Raw genomic sequence first — 26,287 nt, 5'->3', positions numbered from 1 at the left:
GAATAACTTCATTTGATATTAAAGTTAAATAAAAGAGAAATTATATTTTTTATACCTTATAGAAAGGATCGAACGTTTCTACATAATAATATTTAGCTTTTGTGATGATAAAATTAACAAATTTATTACTGATATTTATTATCCTTCCATCTTCCAGGTCTGTTCCTTAACCATTTAACAAATTCCCGCTTAATAGTTTGAATATTTTGAAAGACTAGCGCCATCTATTAAGTATCTTTGTTTTTCCTCAAAACGTAACGATAGATAGGATTTTTTAAGGACACACCCCACTCAATGTCCCGGATAGGGTACACGGTTGAGACGATAACGGCGCCCTAGGGAGTTAGAGGGTAACGCGATTACATAGTTACGCTACTGGCGGGACGGTCCGCCCGTCTTGATTTATCCGTGTAGCATCGCGTTATTGCATTAGCGTCCCGACAGCAATGCTACTGGCCACCATCCCCGAAGCTAACACTACCACTACAACTGTATAACACCATCGTAACATCACCGCCAACTATACCACCACCGATTGGTGTCTGAGGATAGTGAAAATGCTCGAGGACGAACTTACTCGTCCAACGTCCACCCACCCACCACCAGTGAATCATCCCCAAGAATTATGTCTTACGTTCTACTACTCGGACGACCGATCCATAAAGACTATACTGGATTCGCGTTACGGCTTTCGATCGTTTACTATGTATCTCTCGACGCTATCAGAAACATAAATGGGAATAATATCAAAGTCAAAAGTTTATAATTGATACTGTAAACAAAAAAAACAAAAAAAAAAAAAAAAACAAAATTCATGACATAAAATATTGCAAGATTCTGATTGAACAGTAATAATACTTGAACAATCAAGATTGTTTATATTTACGTATATGCATAATAATCTTACGACATAGCGCACGATTTATTTAGAATAAATTTTTTTGCTTTCTCTTTTTTAACGCAAAAAACATATGTATTTTCTTACGAAGACATTTGAAAATACTAATAGTAGTTATCTACTGATCTATTTGGATGAAATTATTTTTTTCGTATTTAAATATTGGGGCAGTTAACATTTGAAGTAAATTACATAATCGTACTTGCATGATATTTCTTTCTTATTTGTATTTAATTATGAATAGAGATAATAATTAATTCCTGTAAGAAACTTTCTTTATTTCATTTCAATACGATAATATGTATAAAGAAGCAATAGAAAGTTTCTAATTTTATAAAAAAAAAAAAAAAAAAAAAAAAAAAAAAAAAAAAAAAAAAAAAAAAAAATTACATCTCGAGAAATGTATACCGATGTGATTTATTCACTGATATAAAGATTATTTTTAGATAGTATTCAAATGTCAATTTGCCTGTGCACAATAAAAAATAATCAAAATTATAAGAGATATAAGATCTTTATGTAAATAAAGGATTGTAACTTATAAAGATAAACAAAAAAATTGATATCAATCTTGTTATTCTCATATTGTGAAAATGATTATAATAAATTATAATTCGTTAAAATTATACACCCCTGAATTTCTTGTTATTTTTATTTGATAGATTAAACTCAAATAATTAGAAAGGAATCTTCTATGATATATATTATACTTCATATTACATATATATATATATATATATATATATATATATATGATATTTCTTTTCGTTGTTTTTTTTTTCGAACAATAATCTAAACAAGCGTTACTCGTAGTACAGAATTATAAATATAATTGAACAATAAAAAATAAAAACTTATAGATGACTCGTAGGAAGAATTTTATTTTTTATTATTTAGATCACTTTCCAGGACAATATGATCCAAATTATGATCTAAAAAAATTAAAAAGAAAAATAAAGTATTGAACTATATCACGATGAAAAAGAGATTTAAGAATTTTTATAAAAACTGAATTTTAATAGTATCACATACAGCAAACTATGTATGTTAGAGAAACATATAGATTACAATAGGTATCGTTAAAACCAGTATAATGGTGGAACCATCGCATGAGAAGACAATACGATAAGCGTATACCATAATGCAATCGATAGGAGGTCAGCGTCCTTTCCGTCGGAGTGTATCATCGACGTACAATATCGCGTCTTGGAAAACGATGATTGGTGCTTCCCAATCTCTTTTGATCGATCAATCAAAAAAGCTCGATCGTTGAAGATAATTCATGATACTTACGAACAAGTTGGTGTTGTTTCTTTATCGATATACACATCCGTTCACGACTCATGTTCGTTGTTAAGTATCGAATAATCATTATCGATCGTCCAACGTAATCATCATCGTCATCGATCATTGATTAGATCGTTTACGCTGGCCTATCGAGTCCAAGGGCTTCTTGATGTCGCCTAGCTTTCAGCCTGAGATCAGCGATGCTGCTGTTCTTTGAACGTGCCGCGGCTGCAGCTAAAGAAGCAGCTAGACTTAATGGATGAGGATGATTCGAGGATGTCGGTGGAGGTGGTGGTGGTGGTGGTAAACAAAAAAGACCACCTGCCGCGGCATAATGGAGAACAGCTGGATCGAATGCCGAACTGGCTGCTGCGGCTGCAGCGCTTACGTTACTTCCAGGTGGATGAAGTCTAAGAGCTGGCAAATAAGGTGCCACTCTGCACGGTTCCAATGTCGTCGGTGGACTTCGTGGTGCCAGCACCATACCACCTGCAACACCTTCTTTTCGAATATAGAATTAGAATTTCGATTATTAAATGCAAAGTCGATTGATGATTTTGGAATAACTTTCTATAACTTCATTTTTTCCTGTGTATAAATTTAACGAATATTAATCATGGGATATAAACTAATAATTAATTTTGTAACGTATTCTAATTGTACGATTTTAAAGTTACATGGTATATTATAGGATGATAACATTTTAAATTGCGTCTGATCCAAAGATTTCATAAAATTTGTTAAAACGATAAAATTTTAATCTTAAAAAAGAAAAATTAAGAAAATTAAATCAAATATTTATCGACTCCAAATCAAATTACTTTAAACAAAGTGCATGTTAATATCGCATAATAAAAATTTAGGTGATTTCTCACCTTTGTGTAACTGACTTTCATGTTTGCGGCATTTTGCACGACGATTCTGAAACCAGACTTGTACTCGTGCCTCGCTTAGTCCAAGTCTCTGACTGAGTTCTTCTCTCATAAACGCATCCGGATAATGAGTTTCATCGAAGAGCCTCTCCAATTCAGCGAGTTGCTCCAAAGTGAAATTCGTTCGTGATCTTCTCTGCTTGCCATTTCCATTACCATTTCCACGGCAATTTGACCCTGAATATTATATGGAGTTGGTAAATAAGTAATTTCGAAATTTTCAAGATTTTCTATTTAAATAAACAGTATTCTTTAATGAAAATTTCGAAATAACTTATTGAGCAACTTTCAGTATATTACAACAAAATAATATAATATTCATTATTGTTTATTTCAATATAAAATACTCAATGAAATATTAATGTTAATTCTTTCACATTACTTATTAGCCAATACTATACTACTATTTCTTTATTTATAAAATGTTGAAATACTATAGTTAATAAAGATGAATGAAATACTATAATTAAATGTTTATCTAGATATAAAATATATATATATATATATATATATATAAAATTCTGAAATTATTTATTAATCAAATCTAATATTATAACATCGATAACTATATTTGACAAATCTTATTTTGTTAATTACGATCGAAAAAACAAACACGATTCTAAACAGAATCGATGTTTTCCTCGTTTTCCTTGGATACCTTGGATATAATTAATGCAACGAGGCTAGAAAAAACACAAGGGAATTCGAAATTGATCTTTCTGATCTTTCACGGGTCATTGATGTCGGTCTGCACGCCATCAACATAAATTTTGCTAAGTTTACGATATTCTTATTCAAATCATACGTCGAGAAGAACTTGTTATTAGCTAACATTAGTAAGACCATCTTCTCGAAGTATTCTCTTCATCCTTCTTCACGAATTATGACTTTCCGCGAATTATTCGCCAAGTTCGAACATCCGTGAAAATTTATATGTCTTTACGTTACAGTATTATCGAGCAATATATACTCCTTTATGCGTAAGGTAAAGGTCAACAAGAATGTAAATTATACATTGATATAGTTGTACAAAACATGAGGTCAATTGCGAGTTGACTATAGAGTGTTTATCAAAGAGATAACTACATAAAATGACAAGTCATATCCTTTGAATGTCTTATAATTAGAAACAAATTATATGATATATATATATATATATATATATATATATATATATCAATGCCTAAAAAATTTGCTTAGAAGAAAAATAATTTAGTAATCATCAGGATTATTTTTATATCAGACCTTGTTATTTTCTTAGAACCAAAAATAATTTAATAATCATCATTTTTATATCAAATATCTCAATATTTTTTTATTATGATTGATCATAATAAAATCATATAATTTCATATTGATCATAATGAAATCAAAGGAAGAAATTGTATCATGAATGAAACCGAGAAAATTTGTAAAATGAGAATTGTAATGCGATGCCGCGAGTTAAAGAGACATGCCGATAATAAAGGAAGTATACGAATTAATTAATGGGTGCTTAATGTAAAGTAACTACGGTACAACTCTCGAGAGGTGTTGGCCGATGGGAACTCGGGGAGTTGCTTCGACGTAGGGTTGTGGGTGGAGCTCGGGGGAGGATTAAGCGCCTCTCGTAAGAGCCGCTTGACGAAGGGGATGTGATTTATATAATTTAGCAAAGTGGTGAGCTACGCAGTCTTATAGGGGGTCGTTAGTCACCTCTTCTTTCCTTTACCCTCTTACCCTACGATCTCTACGACCAACTCTCCCACCTTAATCACCCTCTTCTTGGCTTTCTCCATCTGTCCGATGGAATTTCTCAAGTGAAAACGGCTCTCTATGACTTCGATTCGAGAATATCATACGTTCAATCATCTCCGACGATATTCAAATTATTAATTCTTAATCAATAATATTATTTCAAAACAGTCATTTTCTTTTAAAATATATATTAATAACAATGTCATATTTATGTCAATAAAATATAATACATAATAAATTTTATATATCATGTCCTCATAATATTATATGTTATAATAATAAATATATATATAAAGTATTAATATCTATTATATAACATATATTATATCATAATATAATACTATTGGAATAATAATACTTATAACATAGTACAAATATAAATGTATTATCTATTTTTCATACTAATATGTTACAGAAATTTGTGTTATTTCAAAATTTCATTAAAGATTTCCATATAATACAGTTATTAATAATAATAATAATAATAATAATAATAATAATAATAATAATAATAATAATAATCAGAACATATTTCTAATTCCTCGAAATTAGCATTTTTACTTTTTAATTAATTAAAAATATAAATATATAAATTAAGGAAAAAAAAAGAACTATTAGATTGTCACGATTCGATTTCTAGAAATAGAATGTTTGTTGTTGGCCATGAAAACCGAAGGATAGTAAAATTGATTAATTTGTGTGATATGAAAAAAAAAAAATGTGACAGAGATTCGTAGTATTTTCAATGATACGCAGGCGCGCCTCGAAAATGGCTACCATACGGCAATGCGTATAGCACTTTAATCAATTAACGCATAGCTACGTAATCCAATCGGAACCCTGCCGTAGGAAAGCCCGCATCCATATGTACAGCGGTTTAAAATCCCTCCTCGCAAAATAACTCGCGTGGTTTACGGCCCCACCCTCTTTTTGTCCACCCCAGCCACGAATGTCTCTCGCAAGCGTTACATCCCTTTTACGTACAGAGTCATTCCTCGTTTTTCTCGATAACGACGAAGTTTAATCGCGAAGTAGAACCATATTGGATTTTTTTTTTTTTTTTTTTTTTTTCGAAAATCCAAACAATAACAATTTCAGTAGAGTCAAATCCAAAAATTAGGATTAACAGAGGTTGGAGACGGAGATTATGAAATTATTTATCACTCGTAATAAGATTATCGTGATTTTTTATTTTTATTATACCTATATTTTTATATACTCACATATATTTACATTTTTATATATATATATATGTGAAATTATGTTATCAAAATTTGACTAATCATATTCGAAATATCCCTTATATATAGATGTAAATTTGAAGTTTGAATTGTTAAGAATGCTAATATTGAAATTCATTAAAAATTAATGATTTTTGAAGAATCCGATAGACTCCTTGTATGATCAGCGGTCTCGTAACGTAAGGGAAGGAAAGAGAAGACTACAGTTTAACCCTCGCGAAAGAACCGAAGCAATCACACTCGGACACGAAGGGTCGGCTAATTCGATTACCAAAAGCGCTGCCCTCTTGCTCTTGAGTCAGTGATATCGAAGGCACCATTTCAACTTGTTCTATTTTGGTAAAGCCTCGCCTTCGTTGTGTATTTTTCTCGACGAAACGAATCGGAGATATTTCGGTTATTAGGCGGAGAAAGGCCTAAACGGGATAAACTCTCTAACCCTCGCCGTTTGTTAACAGTTATCCCGACGTAAACGTGTGTTAGTGTCGGTATCATAAATAAATACTTCCGTGATACTTCATAATTCAACATGTCTTCTCTAATGTCTCAATATCGCGTCAATCCGTACAAAAGTATTTATATTTTATGTTCACTTTTTTACTTGATATATTTTAACCATAGTTTTCACTCCATAGAGATTGCTAAGGCAGCATATATATTCTGTATCACAATTCTATTGGTGAATATCCCATAGAGGATATCAATAATAAGAAGTACAATTAAATCTTGTACTTCTACAAACTATACGCTTAAGTGTACTTAAGAGAACTACAAGAGCTACAATACTCCTGTATAAAGGAATTCTTTCTAAAAAAAAAAAAAAAAAAGAAAGAAAGAAAGAAAGAAACAAAAGACATCTCGATGTAAGCGTTTTTCAATTCATAACTACCGGTATCGTTCATTCTGACATTCAAGAAAAATGAAAAAAAAATCAAAAGCAAATGAAATATACGAAGCACAATATCATCGAATGAGTAGAAAGAGAGAGAGAGAGAGAGAGAGAGAGAGAGAGAGAGAAGGAGAAAGTGAGAGAGAGAGAGAGAGAGAGAGAGAGAGAGTCACATTGCTTCCATCAGGGGAATTTCAATCTTCCAAAGTTTATCGCCGTGAACATCGTGATTCAGTGATCGAACTCGATACTAGAATCGGACGTGCAATTTTCCCTAGCGATGGTCAGACGAGCTGATCTACTGCGGCACTTTAAGCGCGCGCACGTCAACCTCCTCTCTCACCCTTCATCTTCACCAACTCATCCCCCACCGCCCCCCTCCTCCCAGGACTTTTCCCCAATAATTCCCCCCACTATTCTCTTCTTTCCTTACGTACCAGACCGGCTCTCCTTTTCCACGCGGATATTTATGATTTTACTTTCGCGCCTCCGATGGTTGCCGGGGCTCGGCAGATTGCTTTTTGATTTGCGCTTAATCGGGGAAAGTTATGGGCCCCGGAGAAATACACGTCCGACGGATACGCGTTTCCACGCGAGAGAGCATAACGTCTACGACTTTTAGGGGGCGTACACGACCAACACGGCCACCCGCATATTAAACCATAAATTTATGCCGACTTTACCCGCCGACCGATATCGAGTTATAAACGTGCGAACCCGTGTATTCCTCGTTTGACCGTACAGGGAGGAATGATCGGGCGTCGAATTTTACAACTTAATCTCTCTCTCTGTTTTTTTTTTTTTTTTTTTTTTTTTTTTTTTTTTTTGTGAAAAAAAAGGAGAAGAGCAAAAAAAAGAAAAAAAAGAATGAACACGCTTAACAGTGTTTTTGTATATCCCGATGATTGTAATCAAATTTGTGCCTAGTAAGAGAAAACTTGTATTGGAAAAAGTAATGGGATTGATTCTATATGAGGTACGTACTATTGTCTCTAACTATTTTGTATAATTAAAGATAAGCATTAACTCGTACGTATAAATTGTGTGAATTTTATATAAATTATATAATATCAAGCACATTTCATTATTATAATATATCAATGAAGTATTCAATATATCTTTATTATAATACATCAATTACAAATTCAATTACAATTATTATAATATATCAATGAAGTATTCATTGATATATTATAATAATGAAACGTGCTTGATCTCTCTTAAATTATTTAATTAAGAAATATTTAATTTTTTATGATGGTATATCATATGACGGATCACCATCGATCGTACTTGATCACTCGAAAGATCAAATCGATAATCGTTTGTGGATCTAATTGTGGTTTACAAAAGAGAAATAAAAAAGAGTTGGCACGTGTCGGAAATCAATGATCGTTACATTTTGAACGGTCAGCGTATACCCTATCACTTGGAAGCTTTATCGGACGACGTCCTGAATTATAAACGAAGATCGAACCCCTCCACGATACATGTCAGATACACGTCGTATTTGAGCAAAGGCTTTTGACCTCAGTGTTTTTGTCTTCGCGATGATAGAGAAGAAATAAACGTTGGATGGACGTCGGAAATAATAATCGAAGTGTCTTCCTTCGTATCGTTATTTCTTCAAATATAGATTAATCGATCTTACAATTAACCAATAGCTCATTATTAAAAAAAAAAACAAGCATTATTGATGTGTGTGTGTGAATTAGGTGTATGTGTGAAAGAAGATAAATATATATATATATATATATATATATATATATATATATATATATATTTAAGATCAATTAAAATAATGAATTACTCTCACCTTTGGTAGCTTCCTCCTGATTATGGACCAATGATCTAGCAACTTGCGAGGTTAATTTTGAGTCGTTTATGATCGTTTTAACGTCGGCACTGGTGACTCGGCTTTTTGATTCCGTGCAATTTTCTGGACTAGCTGATCGATCTCTCGTGATTGGGGGAGGTGAGGGACTGCAACCCAAAAGTTTTCGTACGGACAACTTCAACTCCGGTGTTTTGAGAGGTGAGACGTTATCCGTACTGGCCTTGACCTCCTTAACCACGTCCTTGATCTTTGTCGCCACGGAGAGATCTTCCGGTTGCAATCGAGTTTCCGGTGATGGCGGATCCTCAACGTTACCAACTTCGATATTGGATTGATTACCCTCCTGACTGGACTCCCGATTCGCCGACTTTCCATCTGGAGAACGTTTCGCGTTCAATTATAAATGATTTGTTCGATCTAACCGACAATTATATTTCTTTTCTCGGATTAATTAATACCGCGTAATGGTATGTAGGTATATGAATACGAAACAACGATAGATCATAAAGCATAAGTAAACAAACGTATAGAAAATACACATAGGAAAGGATCGAGATGATAATGCCATTATATCCGAAACTTAGATCCCTGGAACACCATAAACACATATCGACAGGGACACCTTTTTCTACGAAGCACGATATTTATCACTCGCGTATACACTGGATCCTTTCCACTAAACCTTATCTCTCTCATATATGAGATCTTCCCCTAGCTCAAAGAAGGAGATAGGAAAGAAAACAAAGGATAATAAAAGAGAAAAAAAGAGAGAGAGGCAATGAAAGAAAAAGAGAGAGAGAGAGACATACGGCATTCATTTCCGTTGTCATCACCAAGAAGATGCGCGACACTGAGGGTGATGCGGGTAGAGGGTGCGCGTTCGGTGTTACTCCTGACGAATCCAAGTTGAGTGCTAGTGTCCTCGTCGACGACAACGACGGGTAACGACGCGGTCGCGTTCTCTTGGAAACTCTTGGAGACAAACTGGGCAAGTTGCTCCATTATCGAGAAGACAAGACTCGTATCTCGCTCGCGAGCGAGCTCACCCGCGAGTTCACTCGCGAGAGTAGACACCGAAGGGGGTTAGACGTTGTGGCGGGTACGAAGTAGGTACGAAGGCGGCTCTCAGTTTTCCTATCGGTCCAAATACCAACCATCGAGATGGCACGCACCCCCAGGACGCCATTCGAACGGCGACCAATCGGGCTTGAAATGGGCGGCACCAGTTGACGCCCACCAAAGCGCACCCTCTTCTACCCCTACCTACAATCTCCCTCTTCTGAACCTATCTCCTCTTAGCAAGACACCACTCCCCTCATTAGCATTCGTGCACCCTCAAACTACCCTCGCCCTTTGCATCCCTTCCTCCTCCTCATCTTCCTCCTTCTCCTCCTCCCTTCCTAAGTTTCCTAACGCATCCGAAAACCCCAACAGCGCGTTCTCTCGACCCTCTCCCATCTCTCTTTTACCCTCTCACCTCTTCTCCTAGGTGCAAATCGCACCTTCAGGGCCGCGCGTCTCGTTTTCTATATCTTCGTTCTGCCGATTTTCTTTCGAATTGTTTTTCGATTATAAAATAATCCTATTGATATTTATAATTATTGTTACATCTATAATAACATTGATGTTATTCTTAATATGGATAAAAATTAAATAATATAGATTATTAAAATCCTCATTTATAAGAAACAATATGTTAGAATATAAAAACATTATTGTCCTAAATCATATTCTCAAATATTTATTGATTTACAAATTATCCAATATTCTCTCGTTTAAATTAAAAAAAAAAAGAAAAAAAAAAAAAAAAGAAAGGGATATTCGTAATGATCGTAAAGAAAAACGACACGCATATTACATCGAATCGAATCCCGATTGCGACCCTGTACTACGATGCGTCCCCCTGTTTGCCAGCACCAAACTCGGCAATATTTAAATGGGATTGCGTTCGGGAATGTAATTGCTCGGGCAAACATGCTCGGCACATCGTCGGCTCGTAGAGAACGACATCTCATCGAATAGATATAGACACGGAGATTGGATAAAGATGGATAAATAAAGGGGAAGGGGCAAAGGAGGGGAAAGAGAGAAGTGAATGAATGAAGTAGGCGAATAGATAAAAAGGAAAACTTGTAAACGTAGAGTATCATGATGGGTAACTGTACACGTAGACACGTGTATAGATATATGAAATTATTCATTATATTGCGTGTAGTTCAAGGTAAAAAAAAAAGAGAAAGAGAGGGAGGGGGACGGGAGAGAGAGAGAGAGAAAAGAAAAAAATTAGTATAAAATGGACAATACGTGTAAACATAGAAAAGATGTTAAAATAAAAATAGGTGATCGGCGAAGAAAAACGAAGGATACCAAAGAGAAATAGTTTCGGATTGAAAAATAAAGAAAATTCGAGTTGGACAAGTGGTAAAGGAGAAAGAGAGTAGGAGATACGCGAGGGAAATGAGGGGGAAAAAGGCGTACGCGTGGTCCGACAACGTGCATCCTGAGAACGAGAGGGTGAGATAGGAAGAGGAAGAGAGAGAGAGAGAGAGAGAGAGAGAGAGAGAGAGAGAGAGAGAGAGAGAGAGTGAGAGGGATAAAGGAGAGAGGGTCAGGAGGGAGGTCGAAATGGTAGGGCGAGAGAGGGTATGGCTTATAAACGCAGGCAGACGGAGCCAATCAGGGCGCAATGCGATTACCTTAACGAGAAATCCGATTACTTATTCATTCACCTAACTCGAAATCAGTTTAACTAATCGTTTAATTCGGTTGCTAGCATACCCCACAGCCGGCGAATGCGCGAGCATGCACGCGTTCCTGTGTATGTGTGTGTGTGTGTGTGTGTATGTGTGTGTGTATGTGTATGTGCATGAGTGTGTGTTGTGTTGCTACTGTTGCTACTGCTAGAATAAACCTCATCCCCTCACTAACGCCATCTATCTCTATACGGTACATACATGTACGCATACACGTAAAACCATGGACGTAGAGGGAGCTCGTATAGCGTTGGTAGAGGTAGTAGGGCGGTCGGTTGGATTTGAGGGGTGGAAGGAGGAGAGGCCTCATTCAATTCAATTACGTAATGAATTGTCGTGTCTTGAGTAAACACCCTTCCTCACCGCGACTCGCCGGCAGAAAATCGGGGCTCTGGATAGCACCGGCACCCCTTGCGAGGATCGTCGAAAGCAGAGAAGGGGGTGGCGGGAATCGAAGCAACGGCGCGGCAGCGGTTTAGCCGAACCGAATCAATCTGCGCACCGGCTCGCAAATGCTTCCAGAGTTCTCCTTGCATCCACCTTGTCTACGATTTGGAGAGATGAGAGAGGGTGAGAGAGAGAGAGAGAGAGAGAGAGAGATCAGAGGCAATATTTCTCTCTCTCTCTCTCTTTCTCTTCCCCCTCTCTCTCTCTCTCCCTCTCTCTTTGCGAATTGAGTTTCGATGAAGGAACATAAAAACGACGTTAGATCGATCAAAACGTCCTGAATTACCGATAAACCGATTTTCTCATAATTGATTACCTACTTATAATATAGAACACATTATGCGAATCTTCTTACTATGAAATCAATCCTAATGGTCGTATAATTAATTAAGCTTTTTATGTTTGAATTAAAGAGAGATAAGCTGGAAAAGCGATATGTTAATTTCTAATGCAAATGAATTAACTAAAGTGATTTACCTTTTATTCACATTTCAACGAGATCCGATTCCATTTGTAGGCGTGGTATCGGTAATCCCTGTGTTTCCCGAAATCGACCCTGGTCAAATTGATGGTAAGGCCACTTTGGAGGTTTACATAGGCATCGGAAACGGTCGGCGATCAAAGGACCAAATCGATATCGGCAACGATCCGTGTAATTTCTCTCGTCTGAAAAGCACGTGATTTTGATTTAAGTCTATTAATTTATATTTGGTTGAAATAGTATATACTGAAAAAAAAAAAAAAAAAAAATTATATTTTTTTGTTTATTACCGAATCGTAGATTACAGATGTATATACTGTCATTTTAAAGAAATCGTTTATGACAAAAATTATCGATAGCTATTTGAATATAGTCATTTATCGATTTTTAATATTACTCTTTATATTTAAAATTTTGATAAAATCCTTTTAATGAAAAATTATGTAACATAAGGTAACATAAAGTAACATAAACCATCATGTAAGAGATAATTTTCTTTTTTTATAAAATATTTCAAGTTCACTTTTATTTAATGTAAGTATATTATTTTTATATTTTATTTTTATTAATTTATTTATAAACTTGTTTGTTAAGATTTAAAAAAATATGATCACTTTTTAAATAAAAATATTTTGTTCATAAAATCATTTGAATTTTTTAATCCAAATTTTACTTTTTTTAGATTAATAAACATCTTAACAATTTTCAAATAATGCCAATATTTTATAATATCTTTGAACAAAATATCAGAACCTATTGGGTTGGAAAATTTAATACAATAATATTAAAATTTAATAAAGAGCATAAATATATGTCAGGAAGCTGTAGAAAATTACCTTATATTCGAATACAACCTTCTACCTTACAGCCCTCTAAATGTTTAGAGGACTATAGTAAGCCTAAATCCAAAAGAGGTTTATTTAAATTTCGTAAGTCTCCTCCTGTAATTAAAGAAAAACCTACAAATTGCGAAAAGATTGAACCTATAAAAGTAAAACCATCTTTTTGGGAACGTATTTTTGGAATTCACTCAAAGAAATCTTGTCCACCATTATGTGTCTGTCCAATAACTTATCAGAAACAAATGGCATTGCGCAAGCAAGATCCACGTTTGTTAAATCCATGTTATCAATTAACTCCTGGAGATGTGCTAATTTATACAGAAATAATTAAAACTAAAAACCATGAATGTCCTGAACCACAGCCGAAACCACACCATCTGTATAAACTTCCTAGAGCTGTCTTAAGTAAAACAATCATAGCGAATATTGAAAAAGTAATGATATAATGACATATCACATTCTTTAGTTCAAGAATATGTATATTTGAATCTTCTGTTGTAGAAATTACGTCCTTATTCTGCATTACAATGTCGAAATCATAACTGCAAAAGTAATAAATTTCAAATAAATCCAATTCCATTCAAAGAAATGAGACCAATGGAGAAAGAAAAATGTGCATTCACTTGTAAAGATGGAATTGCGACTAATAATATAATGCAACCTTTTAATACAAAAATGAATCCATATGGAATATCTTTTGTAAAAGTCATAAGAAATCCCAAACATTCATTAAGCCAAAATTTACAAACAAAATCAACATGTGAAACTGAAAGAGTATCAGATGAAAAGATAAAGGATCAAAAGGATGATTTACAGTTGAACGACATAAAAGATCGGTAATTAAAGTTCAGTTATTTTTCAATGTTTTAACAAATAACAAAAAGTTATCTTATTACAATTAATAAAAATTACGCATATTATAAGTATTATAATATTGATAAACTTAAAAAATATTTCTTTCTCAAAAAGAATATAATTAATCGTATTTCATTATATTTAACAATTTTTTCATATACAGTGCAAAAAATCATGAAATTAAAAAAAAAGAAGTCCGAATTTTCAAATAATTCTACTCGACCAATAAAAATTCACAGTTTAAAATTATACCTTAGAACAGAGGGCGCCACGTAACAGACGATCAGTAGAAACTAACCAAACCATCTAATACGTAAAATCATTTTTCATATATACAATTTTAAATTTCATAATTGTAAAAACTAGAACATAATTGACAAAACAACAAAAATAATAAATTAGAAAATATTCGATAACGAAAGTATATCTCTCATGATTGAAGTATTACTTTTCTTTATAAGTCGATTACGATTGGACATTTTCAAGAAAAAAAATGTATAATCGATCTATATCGATCATGACTGAGCATTCGATATAAATTTTATCATATTTTGCGTTTTATTGCGTCGTATTATTTATAGTATATGCCTGCACTACAATAAAAGTATTTTTGCAAGTATATTTGACGTCATTGATCAGATTTAAAAAAAATCTATAAAAATATTTTTTTTCAGATAATTCAAACAGATTACGATTAAAAACAGTTATTTACATAATTAAAAGATTATTCGAGAACAGTAGAAATTCTGTGATCTTGTGAAATTAATTACTTGCTAGTTTAACTGTTTTCAATTAAAAAAAAAAGCCCTTGCTCGTGAGTATCAACCCTTACACGTATACGTGTAAATACAGACCAATAATATATTTATTTCATTGCAAAGGTTACTTTCGAAATAATTATTAAAATAAATATTGAGTCAGTATTTAAAAATTTCATGACAAAGTCGAGAAAGAGCTAAAAATTGTAGGAAATAGAAAAAACAAAGAAAAAAAAAAAAAAAAAGAAAAAAGATAAAATAAATAAAAGGATACAAAAATAAGAAAAAAATAAATAAAAAAATAAAAAAAATAAAAAAAGAAGAAAATAAAAAAAGTTATCCGATGGAATAAATATTCATGATCGGTTTTTGCCAGCCGAGTGAGAATCGACTTTGTTGGCTGAGACCGCCCTCGATGGCGGCATTGTCGCTTAGTGTGGACCCCTATAGAATCAGAGCTACGGGGCAGTCAAATGTCTCGTAAAGGAGTTCCCTCCGCTTCTAAGTCAAAACAAGTCCCGCGAATCTTTCGTAACCGTCGAGCCCCATCGTTCGCTCGTGTTTGGACTCACGTGGACGTAGGTATTGGTTCAATTACATCTGAACAAAACGATACGAATTCTCTAACGTCTTCTCCGGACGATAGGAAAAGACGAATCGACGATAAAAAAGGAAAAGTGAAAGCAAGAAATAACGAGGAAACGATCGGTTATACCGAAAAGGTTTGGTGTTTAGATTATTCGTCGATTCACAACGGTGTTCTTACAGATAGTGGTGTTGATTTAATCGAAAAGACAACAGACGTTGAGACAGTTGCCGACATCGAGAAATGGTTGAAAACACGAACCGAGTCCGTGTCAAGCATGGACTTAGACGTTATCAAGTCGGAGGTAGAAGAAGGCGTCGAAAGATATTTAAACAACGAATTGCCACACTCTTTCCTGGGAAAGGATCCTGATGCACTCTCTATAGATATAGATTTGTCCGATAAAAAACTTAACCTTAGTTATGAGCATTCCATACTTCAAGAACTTCAGACTGAGAAACTGTTGGAGGTCTGTGAAAAGGATGATGAATTCATATTGCCTGAATTTAGATTGGATCAACTTGATCCTTTATCTCTTTCACCTGACGATATGATGGTAGCTGGAGAAATTTTACCATCCACCAGTGTTCCAACATCTTTGAATGCACCCAATGAACATCTAACTGATACATCTATTCAGTCAGAAGAAGGTGTCCAATTGATAGGCGAAGGAGAAGAAACAGAAAATCATACTTCGGCGGATGATTCTGTAGAAATGGCAGATTTACCTATCGATTTTGAAAACATTAATGTTATGCAAGAAACTTCGGGATCTAATAATATCGTTTCCTCTCCCAAAAGTACATCAAATTCTTTTACAGATGTACTTAATAATGATAATGTTATAGAAAATACAACAGGTATTATTAATATAGCTAACTCGGGCAATATAATTATGGAACAATTGAAATCAAAGGCACGAATAAAATTGGAACCAAGGATTATCAAAAAGCGTAGAAGATTATCCGAAAAATTTGATAAAAAAGTAGAATCAAAAGAAGGCGTAATGGCTGTTGTTGCTATATCAACCGACAAAATTTCTAATATGACGCAAATTGTTATTAATACTGGTACAGAGGAACAAATATATCAGGGTAAAACGTCAGAATTGATTGAAGCTACCGGAAATTTTCCAAAACTGCCAAGAATAGATACTTCCTCTGGTTGGACTGGAACTTCCGAGTGTAATTCTGAAATGAATCCAAGCAGTCAACATGAAATGATAATATCTAATGCTTTAGCAGAATTAGGCGTTACAGATGACAATTTGCAACCTGTTTCAATAAGTGAGCACGGGAAACTGTGGTTATGTCCACGAGAAGATTGCAATAGACAATTTAGTAGACTTTATGCTTTAAAAGGACACTTGCTAGCACATTACGGAGTAAGACCATTTAAGGTATGAAGTATATAATTAAAATTCTATTTGCAATACATTTTCTTATTCGTATAATAATGTAATTTACTTTATTTCAGTGCGACTACGAGGGATGTACATGGGCATTTTATTCAGAATTTAAATTAAAACGACATAAAGAAACTCATTCAAAACGTAAGGATTATGTTTGTAAAGTAGAAGGTTGCAATAGAAGATTTACTACCATATATAATTTATGGAGTCATGAGAAATTACATAGTCGTCCAAATAGAATCACTTGCCAAGTACCAAATTGTCAAGAAAAATTTCAAACTAAAAGAGCACTTGAATTGCATATGAAATCACATGATCAGAGTCATGCTCCTTATGTTTGTAAGCATGAAGGTTGTGGTAAAAGGTATTATAGTAGTAATGCATTAACATCACATCAAAGGTGTCACAGTTATAAAGAAATTGATGTAAAGTGTTCATGGCCTGGATGTGGTAAGGTATTTGATAAACCGTGTAGACTCAAAGCACACATACGTTCTCATACTGGGTGTAAGCCATATCTTTGCACTTTTCAAGGCTGTCAGTGGGCTTTTTCATCATCCAGTAAGTTGAAAAGGCATCAAAAAAAACATACTAATGAACGGAAATTTATATGTGATGTTGCTTCCTGTGGAAAAGCATTTATGAGGTCTGAGCATCTTAAAGAACATAGATTGACGCACAAGGAAGGGAGGTACTTTCAATGTTACATATGCAATACACAATTTTCTGCAAAAAGTAGTTTATATGTACACATTAAGAAACATCAAAATAAAGAAGACATAGAAAGAAATTCACGCGAATCTTCAAATAGTCAAAAACGTGTTAAAACAACAGAATCTCATTGTTCTAGAGTAAATCCTGTTATAAAATTGAAAAAAAAATCTATAGAATTTAACGAAGAACTTATTTCCCAGAATGCTTCTGTACCAGTATTGTCTCAACCATGTGAATCAAGTTTAAATAATGGCAGTGAAAATCAAAGTTTAGAAGTTATAACACATCAAAATGAAATAAAAACTTTATATCATTGTCCTGTAGAGACATGTACAAGATCATATAGTACAAAAGCTACATTAAGAGCGCACATGTCGAAAATACATGGTACACCTATTGGAGATTGTGATAAATCATTAAAAAGTAGACTTACAGACATTACAACTGCTAATACGGACTACATTTTATATGCTACACCTTCTTCAACATCAGAAACCACAGAACAAATGATCATGGTAACACCTTGCGATGCTGTTATCGTTAGCGCATCTTCGGAAATGAATTCTTTGCCTGAAACGCAACCACCTCTCTTAAGCACAGTGCTAAGAAATGATTCTATCCATGAAAATGCAATGAATGAACAATTATTGCAATCAAATCTTAGAAAAGATCATGGCTCTGCAAGGACCAGTTTAACATTTTCAGATGTGTGGAAATTAAAAACAAATAGTGCAACAATGAACTCTGTTGCAGGAGCATCGGATGTTATATTAGGTGCAAGTGACATGGAAGAAGAATTATTGTTTACTGAAGAATTACCATCAATGTATTATCAAGATGATGTGGGAGGAACAGAATATCAAGTTTTATTACTTGACTCAGGACCATCAGAAAGTGCTGTAAATTTGCGTGGTCTTGAATAATGTGTTAAATGTTTCAATATTACTAAAAAAAAAAAAAAAAAAAAAAAATGGTCACTATTATTTTAAGTATAGTGTAGAATTGAATATGGTCTGTGATTGAGGGCCATTTTGAGCCCACGATTTATTTGTATAACAGTCCATAATTGCTTTACACATCGTTATTTTATTAATAAATTGTTGATATTTTTTCATAAAAATTATAGTCTACTTATTATTTTATTTTTCTATACGAAATTTTTTTTGACAATGTTTAAATATTCGTTGTTTTGTATACAATAAATGTGTATACAAAAATTAAGATTAAATGTTAATTTTACAATCGCTCATTATTTGATTATAATAATGAATACTTTTCTACAAAATCAAGGAACTTTTTTATGCACATACAAAGTACATCTTTTTATGTAATATTTAAAAAATATCTATTCTAAGATTTATCATAAAGCGAGGTATGCGAAATCATTTTTGCAATAATATTATCAAATGACGCATTGATAAATACATTAATGAAAAGAAGCATGAATGAGTTGTATATTGATAATAGATATAATTTTCAAATTCGTCTGATAATACCATTAAGTAAGACAATATTGATAGGTGATAAAAGAAAAAAAGAAGATCTATATAAATAAACATACATGTTGGAACTGATCTTGCATATTATTCTAATATCATTGTAATATACTGAATTATAAACGAAACTTTGTTTTAAGATATCAATAGCAAGATAAATGTATAATGTACTATGATATTTAATTCTAAATTTCATATCAGATGAAGACCATTGGAATAAACAGTAATAGGAATGCTTCAACACTTATCAAGTATGTGGATTTAAATATCAATACACCAACTTATTACAAATATTTCACTAATCAAACAATTTCTGCTTCTTTTTTTGTTACAGTATAATCGATTTTCGTCATTGAAGGAATATTGTGGAATTTTTTAGCAATTCTAGCGTACAACCAGTCTCTCGCTTTACTAAAAAAACACAGTATCAAATGCATTAATATAATAAATGCCATACCAGCTATACATATTATTAATGTTTGACCTGGCTTTTCCCAATCAAGAATTTTGTAAATATAATGATATCCATATTTATCCAAACCACCTGCTGCATAATATATTACAGAAAATATTACATAAAATAATATTATAATAAGGCACCACCAAACATTTTTCATATATAATGGAACACTTGTGATAGATAAATCTATAAACATTAAAATGCTATTACAAACATGTAATAAGATATTTAATGGATCTATATGATGAATCTTTGGATTGTATACTGCAGTCCAATAAGTAATAGTCACACCCACAGCTAAAGTAGACGTCACAGTATAGAAAATCCAATAGGATTTTTCTAACATCGTTAATTTCATATTATAAGGATTGAAGTCTGCATCCTTTTGTTGTCTCCATCTTCTAAAAACTATTATAGCTCCTAGAAACGCTTGTGTTACTCCCAATAGCAAATCCCAATTCGTCAAATAAATCGGCCATTTTTGCCATTTGAAAAGAGGTTCGTAACTTCCGAATTCGAAAATCGAGCAGAAGATAATACTGATCCAGGCGATGAATACCAACCAACGATAAAGTAAATACCAGGTAGCCACGTATATTTGACATTTTGGTTGAGAAAATAATTGTACATGGAGTGGCTCTGATTTTGTGTGAAAGTATTTTTGTAAGATTTCATAATTCCAAAATTTATTTAACATAGCTTGGCGACCTGTAAAAAAAATATATATTTAAATATGACATTATTGCACTATTATAAATAATTATATAAAATTTGGGAACATTTTTACGAACGATTGTTTTTTTTCTTAATATAACGCTTCATAATAACAACTTGAAATTCAGAACAAAGGTTAATACAAAAAATATGTGAAATATAACAGACAAAAATATTTAAACATTTACTTTTAAATTTGCTTTATCATTACTTTTAAAAGTATTACAAATGAGGTTGGTATTTTAATAACAAAGTAAATTATATCTATAATTTAATGTTTATTTAGATCTTTTCAGAAAAGAACAATAAACTTTTCTTTATATAAAGTGTTAAAAAAAGAAATCAAGAAAAAGTTTGTAAAATAAAAATTTTCATTATCTTGCTATAATAATTGTTCTATTTTCATAAAACAAGAATATCATGAAATAATATTTAACAATTCTTACGTATTACGAAAAATATTTTATTATTTTAACTATGAATTTTTCAGCTCATATTGATGCATAGCATTTTTTAAATCATATATATTTCTTTTAATTTTTAAATCCTATATATGTTATCAGATTAAAATTTGTATATTAAAAATAAATATTTCATGAAGAATGAATTAAATATTGTTTTTGAAAATTCATGATTTTGTTTTTCACTATAAGATGTGTTTCATCCTAAAAATCAAATTTATAAATTAATAAAAAAAAAAAACCGCGAATTTTTTAAATTGCCCTAATACTTCATCTACTTTAATAATCATACACATTCAACAAATAATTCTATATACATATTAATTTATGTAATTTGAAAAGTGTAAACTCTAATTATTAATGAAGAAGTTTTTCATTTTACTTAATACTTTATTATATATATATATATATAATAAATATTCAATGATAAATAATGACTTTTGTATTTTTAAATTTAGAACTATACAAGTTTTTAAATTTCCGATATTCAAAATATCATACACGTGACTGATAAGATATAGATAAAATGTAGAAACTATTGCACTAATTTTCAACAAAAATTAAATACGACTTACATAAAGAACACTGAAAACATAAGAGTACAAATTTGCGAGGTGGTAATAAACCTTTTATATGTAAAACCATGTTTGATAATTATTTACTAATATCAGATTAGTTAAAAATTTTATTATACAATACTATTGATCCTCATAACCTCAAAAGAGAAATAAGACGTTTGCGCAGTTTAGAGAGCGCAGCACATATCCCTCTCTGTAATTTTACAATGAAAGGCGCTAATTTCAGTTCTATTTTCTTACAATTTGCAAAACACATTTCTATTTTTCAATGAATATTTCATTACAATGTTAATTGTTCACATATTTCTTATCAATTATTATTATGCCTCATATGTATGCATCTTATATAATGCAATAAAAAAGAAAATGATTATTTCTAACATAAAAATTTGACGTATGTTTCTGTGTATAATTAATACATATAATTAAAAATCTTATATGTATTTTTCTAATGGATTCATACGTTAAAATTATTGTATAATATCAAAGAGAGTGAACATTAAATCTTTGATCATCGTAGTAGTCATAGCTGACAGGCAGTACCAATTAACCTCGCTAACCTATGGCGCTGAGGTTCACACGAAGAAATGGCAGATTATAGTATATACAGAAGAGGCCGGAGATCGTGCTAGTTGGGTCAATCAGTCAATATTAACTCCACGTTAATTTATTACAAGCTTGTCTTATTATTATTGATTTGGTCGTTTGAACGCAGGTGACATCGTTTCAATGAATTATTTTTGATATTTTCTTTTTTATATTCGTAATCTTCTTTTAAAAATTGTTCGAATATTATCAATTTATTCATCTTCTGAGAAAATTAATGATTCACTTCAATTGTCAGAATAAATTTCACGAATTTTGTACGATCCATCATCAAATGTTAATACGAAGAAAATAAAGAAACAAATAAATAAAAAATAAAATGACAAGCATGATAGAAAATCACATTGACGAGTAAATATTACGTATCTTATTATCAGTTTTCGTATCATGAATTTTAACTAATGCTCAATATAATCACATACGATAACCAACTGTTTGTATAATCATAGATAGAATTAAAAGAACAATCGATATGTATACTTGAATGAAAAAAAAAAATCTTATGATATAACTCATATATTTGAAGAAATATTAATGATCTTTTATATGAAGAATTTTTAATAATTATTATTATAAAATGTTTAATATGTTAAAATATACAACGTAAAATCAAATATTAGAATAGAACACCGAACATTCCGATGCATAATAAAGATGAATAATACATAATTTCGATACATCATGATGACAAAACAAGTTTCAAAAACAAAATTAAGATAATAACATGTCGTACATTATTGTATACTTACTTTATTTACGAATTCATTTTGTTGGAAATAAAATCGATTTGTTATTTCTTCATATGAAAACACGTTATATTTTTTTATGTACGATAAATGAAACTATCGATGTAATAGGACGAGCGGATGTTACAAAACTAATTATAAGATAAGAGTTCTGATAGAATATTACCTTCAATCTACTTAACGATTTTATTCGAGATATGATATTGCTCTTTATCTTTATAAACATTTAAAAAATTACCATTGCTATTACTACTACTATTACTACTTCTATTACTAATATTATTACTACTATTATTACTACTACTATTACTACTACTATTACTACTATTATTACTACTACTACTACTACTACTACTACTACTACTATTACTACTAATAATAATAAAAATAAAAATAATAATAATAATAATAATAATAATAATAATAATAATAATGATAATTATAATAAAATAAATATTTGATAGAAAATATGATTAAAAAGAACAATCATAAAGGAAATATCAATTCTTAATTATGTCGATCTCGAATTAGTTATAAGAAAAAATAAAATAAGCATATATGAATATATATACGCGCGCGCGCGCACACACACACACACACACATACACACACTTGCGCGCGCGCATTCATTCGTCCGTTCGTTCACTCTCGGAAAAGATATAAACATAAAATGTTTATTTACACGTACAGCTCGAAATGACGATGTAAAAAGTATAAATTCGTACAAATCCTTGACCGTATTGCCGACTGAGAAAATGTTATCGATGCGTTTATCAATCTCTTTGATCTTAGAAAACATTTGAGTCTGGTCTGACTGTTCGGAAGTACGCCTGATTCGTGACTGATCGATCTCCTGTACTGTGTATGACCAAAACCGCGTAGCCTGGATGAAACGATTCAATTCGTATATTACCCTCTCCTCTTCTACTATCCTAATAGCGCTACCATTAAATTGATCCATTATACCAAGCGCAACCACTATTGTATATAAGTTATAACTACAGAGTAAGACGACGATGATGACGACGACGAGGATGATTCGTTATTGTGTTCGGTAGACACGACTTATGAATATAGTTTAATAAATCTTCTTAGTGACCTTCAACCCAACATTCTAAAGTCAGAATTAAAAGTCTGACTAATAATTATTGATAATATTTGTCATTTGTTTGAATCTTTTACTTTTTAACAACAAATGTGATACACACACTATGGATAATGAATAGCTGTGTAACTGATACATACATACAAATACCTATACTATACACACACATACCTATATTATGTAAATTAAAATAAACTAAAATATTTTCCATTTTCGCTATCAGATGAATGTATAAATAATATTTGTATATATCTACTTGTATATAATTTGGTACATTATATGTCTTTGTATAAAATTAAATAAAACATTTCATAATATATGTTACATTTATTTTTATAAACATAACTGTTATGTGATATATTTGTCGACTTAACAAGTTATTAAAAGCTTTAACTTGACGTAAGTATACGTGCAAATTTTATATTGATAAAAGAAAATTTTTTATATGAACAAAAAAATTAATGTGTTCCAAAATTTCTTCGTACAACACCATATTGGCTTTCGTACGATCAGCAAAAGGTGATTCTACGTATGGCCAGATGTCCATTTATCCATGCGTGCAAGTGAATTTATCCTTATGGTTCAATATATGTTATTAAAAGTGAAATCGAAAGTTCAAAAGATCAATAAAAAATTTTAGGCGATTAAAACTAATGTACATTACATTGACAGAATTACATTTTGATTATTAATTTTACATACAATAGAATTTCGATTATCATTCAAGATAAAAATTAAAATCAGAAAAAATAATCAAAGAATACATAAATAAAAAAACATTAATTTCTATATAAAGATCAATATATATATATATATATTTTGACCTTTCTATTCGTACTGATATATATATATATATATATATATATATATATATATATATATATAACAGTTCGAACAAACACATGACATATGAATCATTAACGCATTTACTTAACAATTAACAGAAATTATTATTATGTATTGTTAGCAAAAAAACAATAGATTATATCACAGGTACAACATTGTTTACATTTATAGACTTATCAAAAAGAATCGTCTAAAAGCGTACGTGAACTTCAACGATATAAGATTATACAATCCTAATCTCTCTTTCTCTCTCTCTCTCTCTCTCTCCCCCTCCCTTTCATATTTTAAGTCGTAAGATCAGAAGAAATTTTCCCGCCTAAGATAACCATCATTGTTTCTACGAACGATAATTAAAAAACATTCGATATGACTAGCGAGGGATTTCCAATCGATTTTCGAATAAATCGATGATCGCTGTAATTTTTCCTTGTTACATTCATTACGTTGTTTTCTTAAAAATCATCTATCAGTACCAATGGCAACGATAAGAAGAGAGGAAAAAATAAAACGCACCGATGGTAGTCACCGCTAAACTGACAAGGGGATCCTTTATCCTGTCACCGATACATGATGTTCTTTCAGGAAGATCTCGATTATTATCTTTGTTGTTACACTTTGAAGGCATTTTATAGCGGACCTCCTGCTTGAAGAACGCCTAGTTTCTAACTGACTGCCTGCCAACAGCGCGTGGTTGAAATCAATATCAATCCCTGTACACCTTTACCTTCTCCCTCCACTGACTCTCATTCTCTTCTCTCTTTTTATTCTCTTTCTCTTTCCTTCTGTTTCTATTCATTTTTATTTTTTCTCCTTTCCATGAACACACACATCTAAAGACCCTTCCGCACTCCCTCGCACTATATCGCACTCTTTCGCTCTCTTTTTTCCTCTCTCTCTCTCTCTCTCTCTTTTTCTCTCTCTCTCTCTCTCTCTCTCTATTTCTCTCTCTCTCTCTATTTTTCTCTCTCTCTCTCTATTTCTCTCTCTCTCTCTATTTCTCTCTCTCTCTCTCTCTATTTCTCTCTCACTTTCTCTTTTTCTTCATTTTTTTTTCTTTTTTTCATGAACACACACTTACACACCTACACACACACACACAAACATACACACACACACCTATACGCTTGCGCGCACACAGAGAGAGAGAGAGAGAGAGAGAGAGAGAGAAAGAGAGCGGTATACACCTGTAATTCTGTTTCGTTCTCTCACAATGTCTACTATCTTTCTTTCTTTCTGACTCCCTCCGTCATAATGCTCTTGGCGGAACTCTTTTATCCACGCGATTCTCAACACGTGCTTACCGTTATTAATGGTCTTATTTCTATGTTTGAATGAACAATTGCACACTATCACACGTTTCACCCCTCTTGTGTTAAGATAAAATAGATTATGAAGTAAAAAAAAAGAAAAAAAAGAAAAGAAACAAAAAAAAAAAAGAAAGAAGGATTATAAAAATATACGGTTAATCCTTCCATTACCAAAGATGACTATAGTCATTCATTATTAGATGCTTACGTTGTATTCCATTTATTGACTTTATTCATTAAATAAAAATTTCGCATTGATTCATAAAACTTTGATTATATTAATTCAATAGACGAATTAAA

The 26,287-nt window shown here is 32.0% G+C and overlaps 4 protein-coding genes across 6 annotated transcripts; 2 read left to right on the top strand and 2 right to left on the bottom strand.

Moving 5' to 3' along the window:
* Nucleotides 1–1,864: 1,864 nt before the first annotated feature.
* LOC124951413 (short stature homeobox protein 2-like) lies at nt 1,865–9,904 on the bottom strand. The gene is made up of 4 exons (XM_047499756.1): nt 9,631–9,904; nt 8,801–9,196; nt 3,061–3,294; nt 1,865–2,683 (listed from the first exon to the last, which is right to left on the bottom strand). The coding sequence occupies exons 1-4, from the start codon at nt 9,821–9,823 to the stop codon at nt 2,322–2,324; spliced, it is 1,185 nt and encodes a 394-aa protein (XP_047355712.1). The 5' UTR covers nt 9,824–9,904; the 3' UTR covers nt 1,865–2,321.
* Nucleotides 9,905–13,273: 3,369 nt separating this feature from the next.
* LOC124951415 lies at nt 13,274–15,171 on the top strand. The gene is made up of 3 exons (XM_047499760.1): nt 13,274–13,778; nt 13,846–14,180; nt 14,874–15,171. Exons 1-3 carry the CDS (start codon nt 13,314–13,316, stop codon nt 14,875–14,877), a joined length of 804 nt encoding a protein of 267 aa, XP_047355716.1. The 5' UTR covers nt 13,274–13,313; the 3' UTR covers nt 14,878–15,171.
* A 53-nt stretch (nt 15,172–15,224) lies between these two features.
* On the top strand, nt 15,225–18,788 carry LOC124951412 (zinc finger protein 445-like). Its single transcript, XM_047499755.1, has 2 exons — nt 15,225–16,942; nt 17,020–18,788. The coding sequence occupies exons 1-2, from the start codon at nt 15,431–15,433 to the stop codon at nt 18,589–18,591; spliced, it is 3,084 nt and encodes a 1,027-aa protein (XP_047355711.1). The 5' UTR covers nt 15,225–15,430; the 3' UTR covers nt 18,592–18,788.
* On the bottom strand, nt 18,627–25,359 carry LOC124951414 (protein rolling stone-like). Of its 3 annotated transcripts, none has more exons than XM_047499757.1 (2): nt 25,194–25,359; nt 18,627–20,332 (listed from the first exon to the last, which is right to left on the bottom strand). In XM_047499757.1, the coding sequence occupies exons 1-2, from the start codon at nt 25,303–25,305 to the stop codon at nt 19,467–19,469; spliced, it is 978 nt and encodes a 325-aa protein (XP_047355713.1). In that variant the 5' UTR covers nt 25,306–25,359; the 3' UTR covers nt 18,627–19,466. The 3 variants fall into 3 exon arrangements, 2 of the variants coding, with proteins under 2 accessions (XP_047355713.1, XP_047355714.1); XM_047499758.1 differs by lacking the exon at nt 25,194–25,359 and adding an exon at nt 21,375–22,497 and having other exon boundaries at nt 18,628–20,332; XR_007101595.1 differs by lacking the exon at nt 25,194–25,359 and adding an exon at nt 23,418–24,592 and having other exon boundaries at nt 20,195–20,332.
* Between the last annotated feature and the right edge of the window lie 928 nt (nt 25,360–26,287).

This window comes from Vespa velutina, chromosome 9 (assembly GCF_912470025.1).
Source record: "Vespa velutina chromosome 9, iVesVel2.1, whole genome shotgun sequence".
Classification (NCBI taxonomy): Eukaryota; Metazoa; Arthropoda; class Insecta; order Hymenoptera; family Vespidae; genus Vespa; species Vespa velutina.
The sequence above is the reverse complement of the archived record's forward strand: the minus strand, read 5'-3'. Positions and strand labels throughout refer to the sequence as shown.

Excerpts from the sequence above, each read along its gene's own strand:
- LOC124951413 (XM_047499756.1), bottom strand. The coding sequence starts at position 9,823 with ATGGAGCAACTTGCCCAGTTTGTCTCCAAGAGTTTCCAAGAGAACGCG. Across the intron at positions 3,295-8,800 it reads TCAGGAGGAAGCTACCAAAG|GGTCAAATTGCCGTGGAAAT; the intron begins GTGAGAGTAATT and ends TATAATATTCAG. Across the intron at positions 2,684-3,060 it reads TGAAAGTCAGTTACACAAAG|GTGTTGCAGGTGGTATGGTG; the intron begins GTGAGAAATCAC and ends TTCGAAAAGAAG.
- LOC124951412 (XM_047499755.1), top strand. The coding sequence starts at position 15,431 with ATGTCTCGTAAAGGAGTTCCCTCCGCTTCTAAGTCAAAACAAGTCCCG. Across the intron at positions 16,943-17,019 it reads ACGGAGTAAGACCATTTAAG|TGCGACTACGAGGGATGTAC; the intron begins GTATGAAGTATA and ends ACTTTATTTCAG.
- LOC124951414 (XM_047499757.1), bottom strand. The coding sequence starts at position 25,305 with ATGCCTTCAAAGTGTAACAACAAAGATAATAATCGAGATCTTCCTGAA. Across the intron at positions 20,333-25,193 it reads TTTAGCGGTGACTACCATCG|GTCGCCAAGCTATGTTAAAT; the intron begins GTGCGTTTTATT and ends TTTTTTTTACAG.
- LOC124951415 (XM_047499760.1), top strand. The coding sequence starts at position 13,314 with ATGTCAGGAAGCTGTAGAAAATTACCTTATATTCGAATACAACCTTCT. Across the intron at positions 13,779-13,845 it reads TCATAGCGAATATTGAAAAA|AAATTACGTCCTTATTCTGC; the intron begins GTAATGATATAA and ends CTTCTGTTGTAG.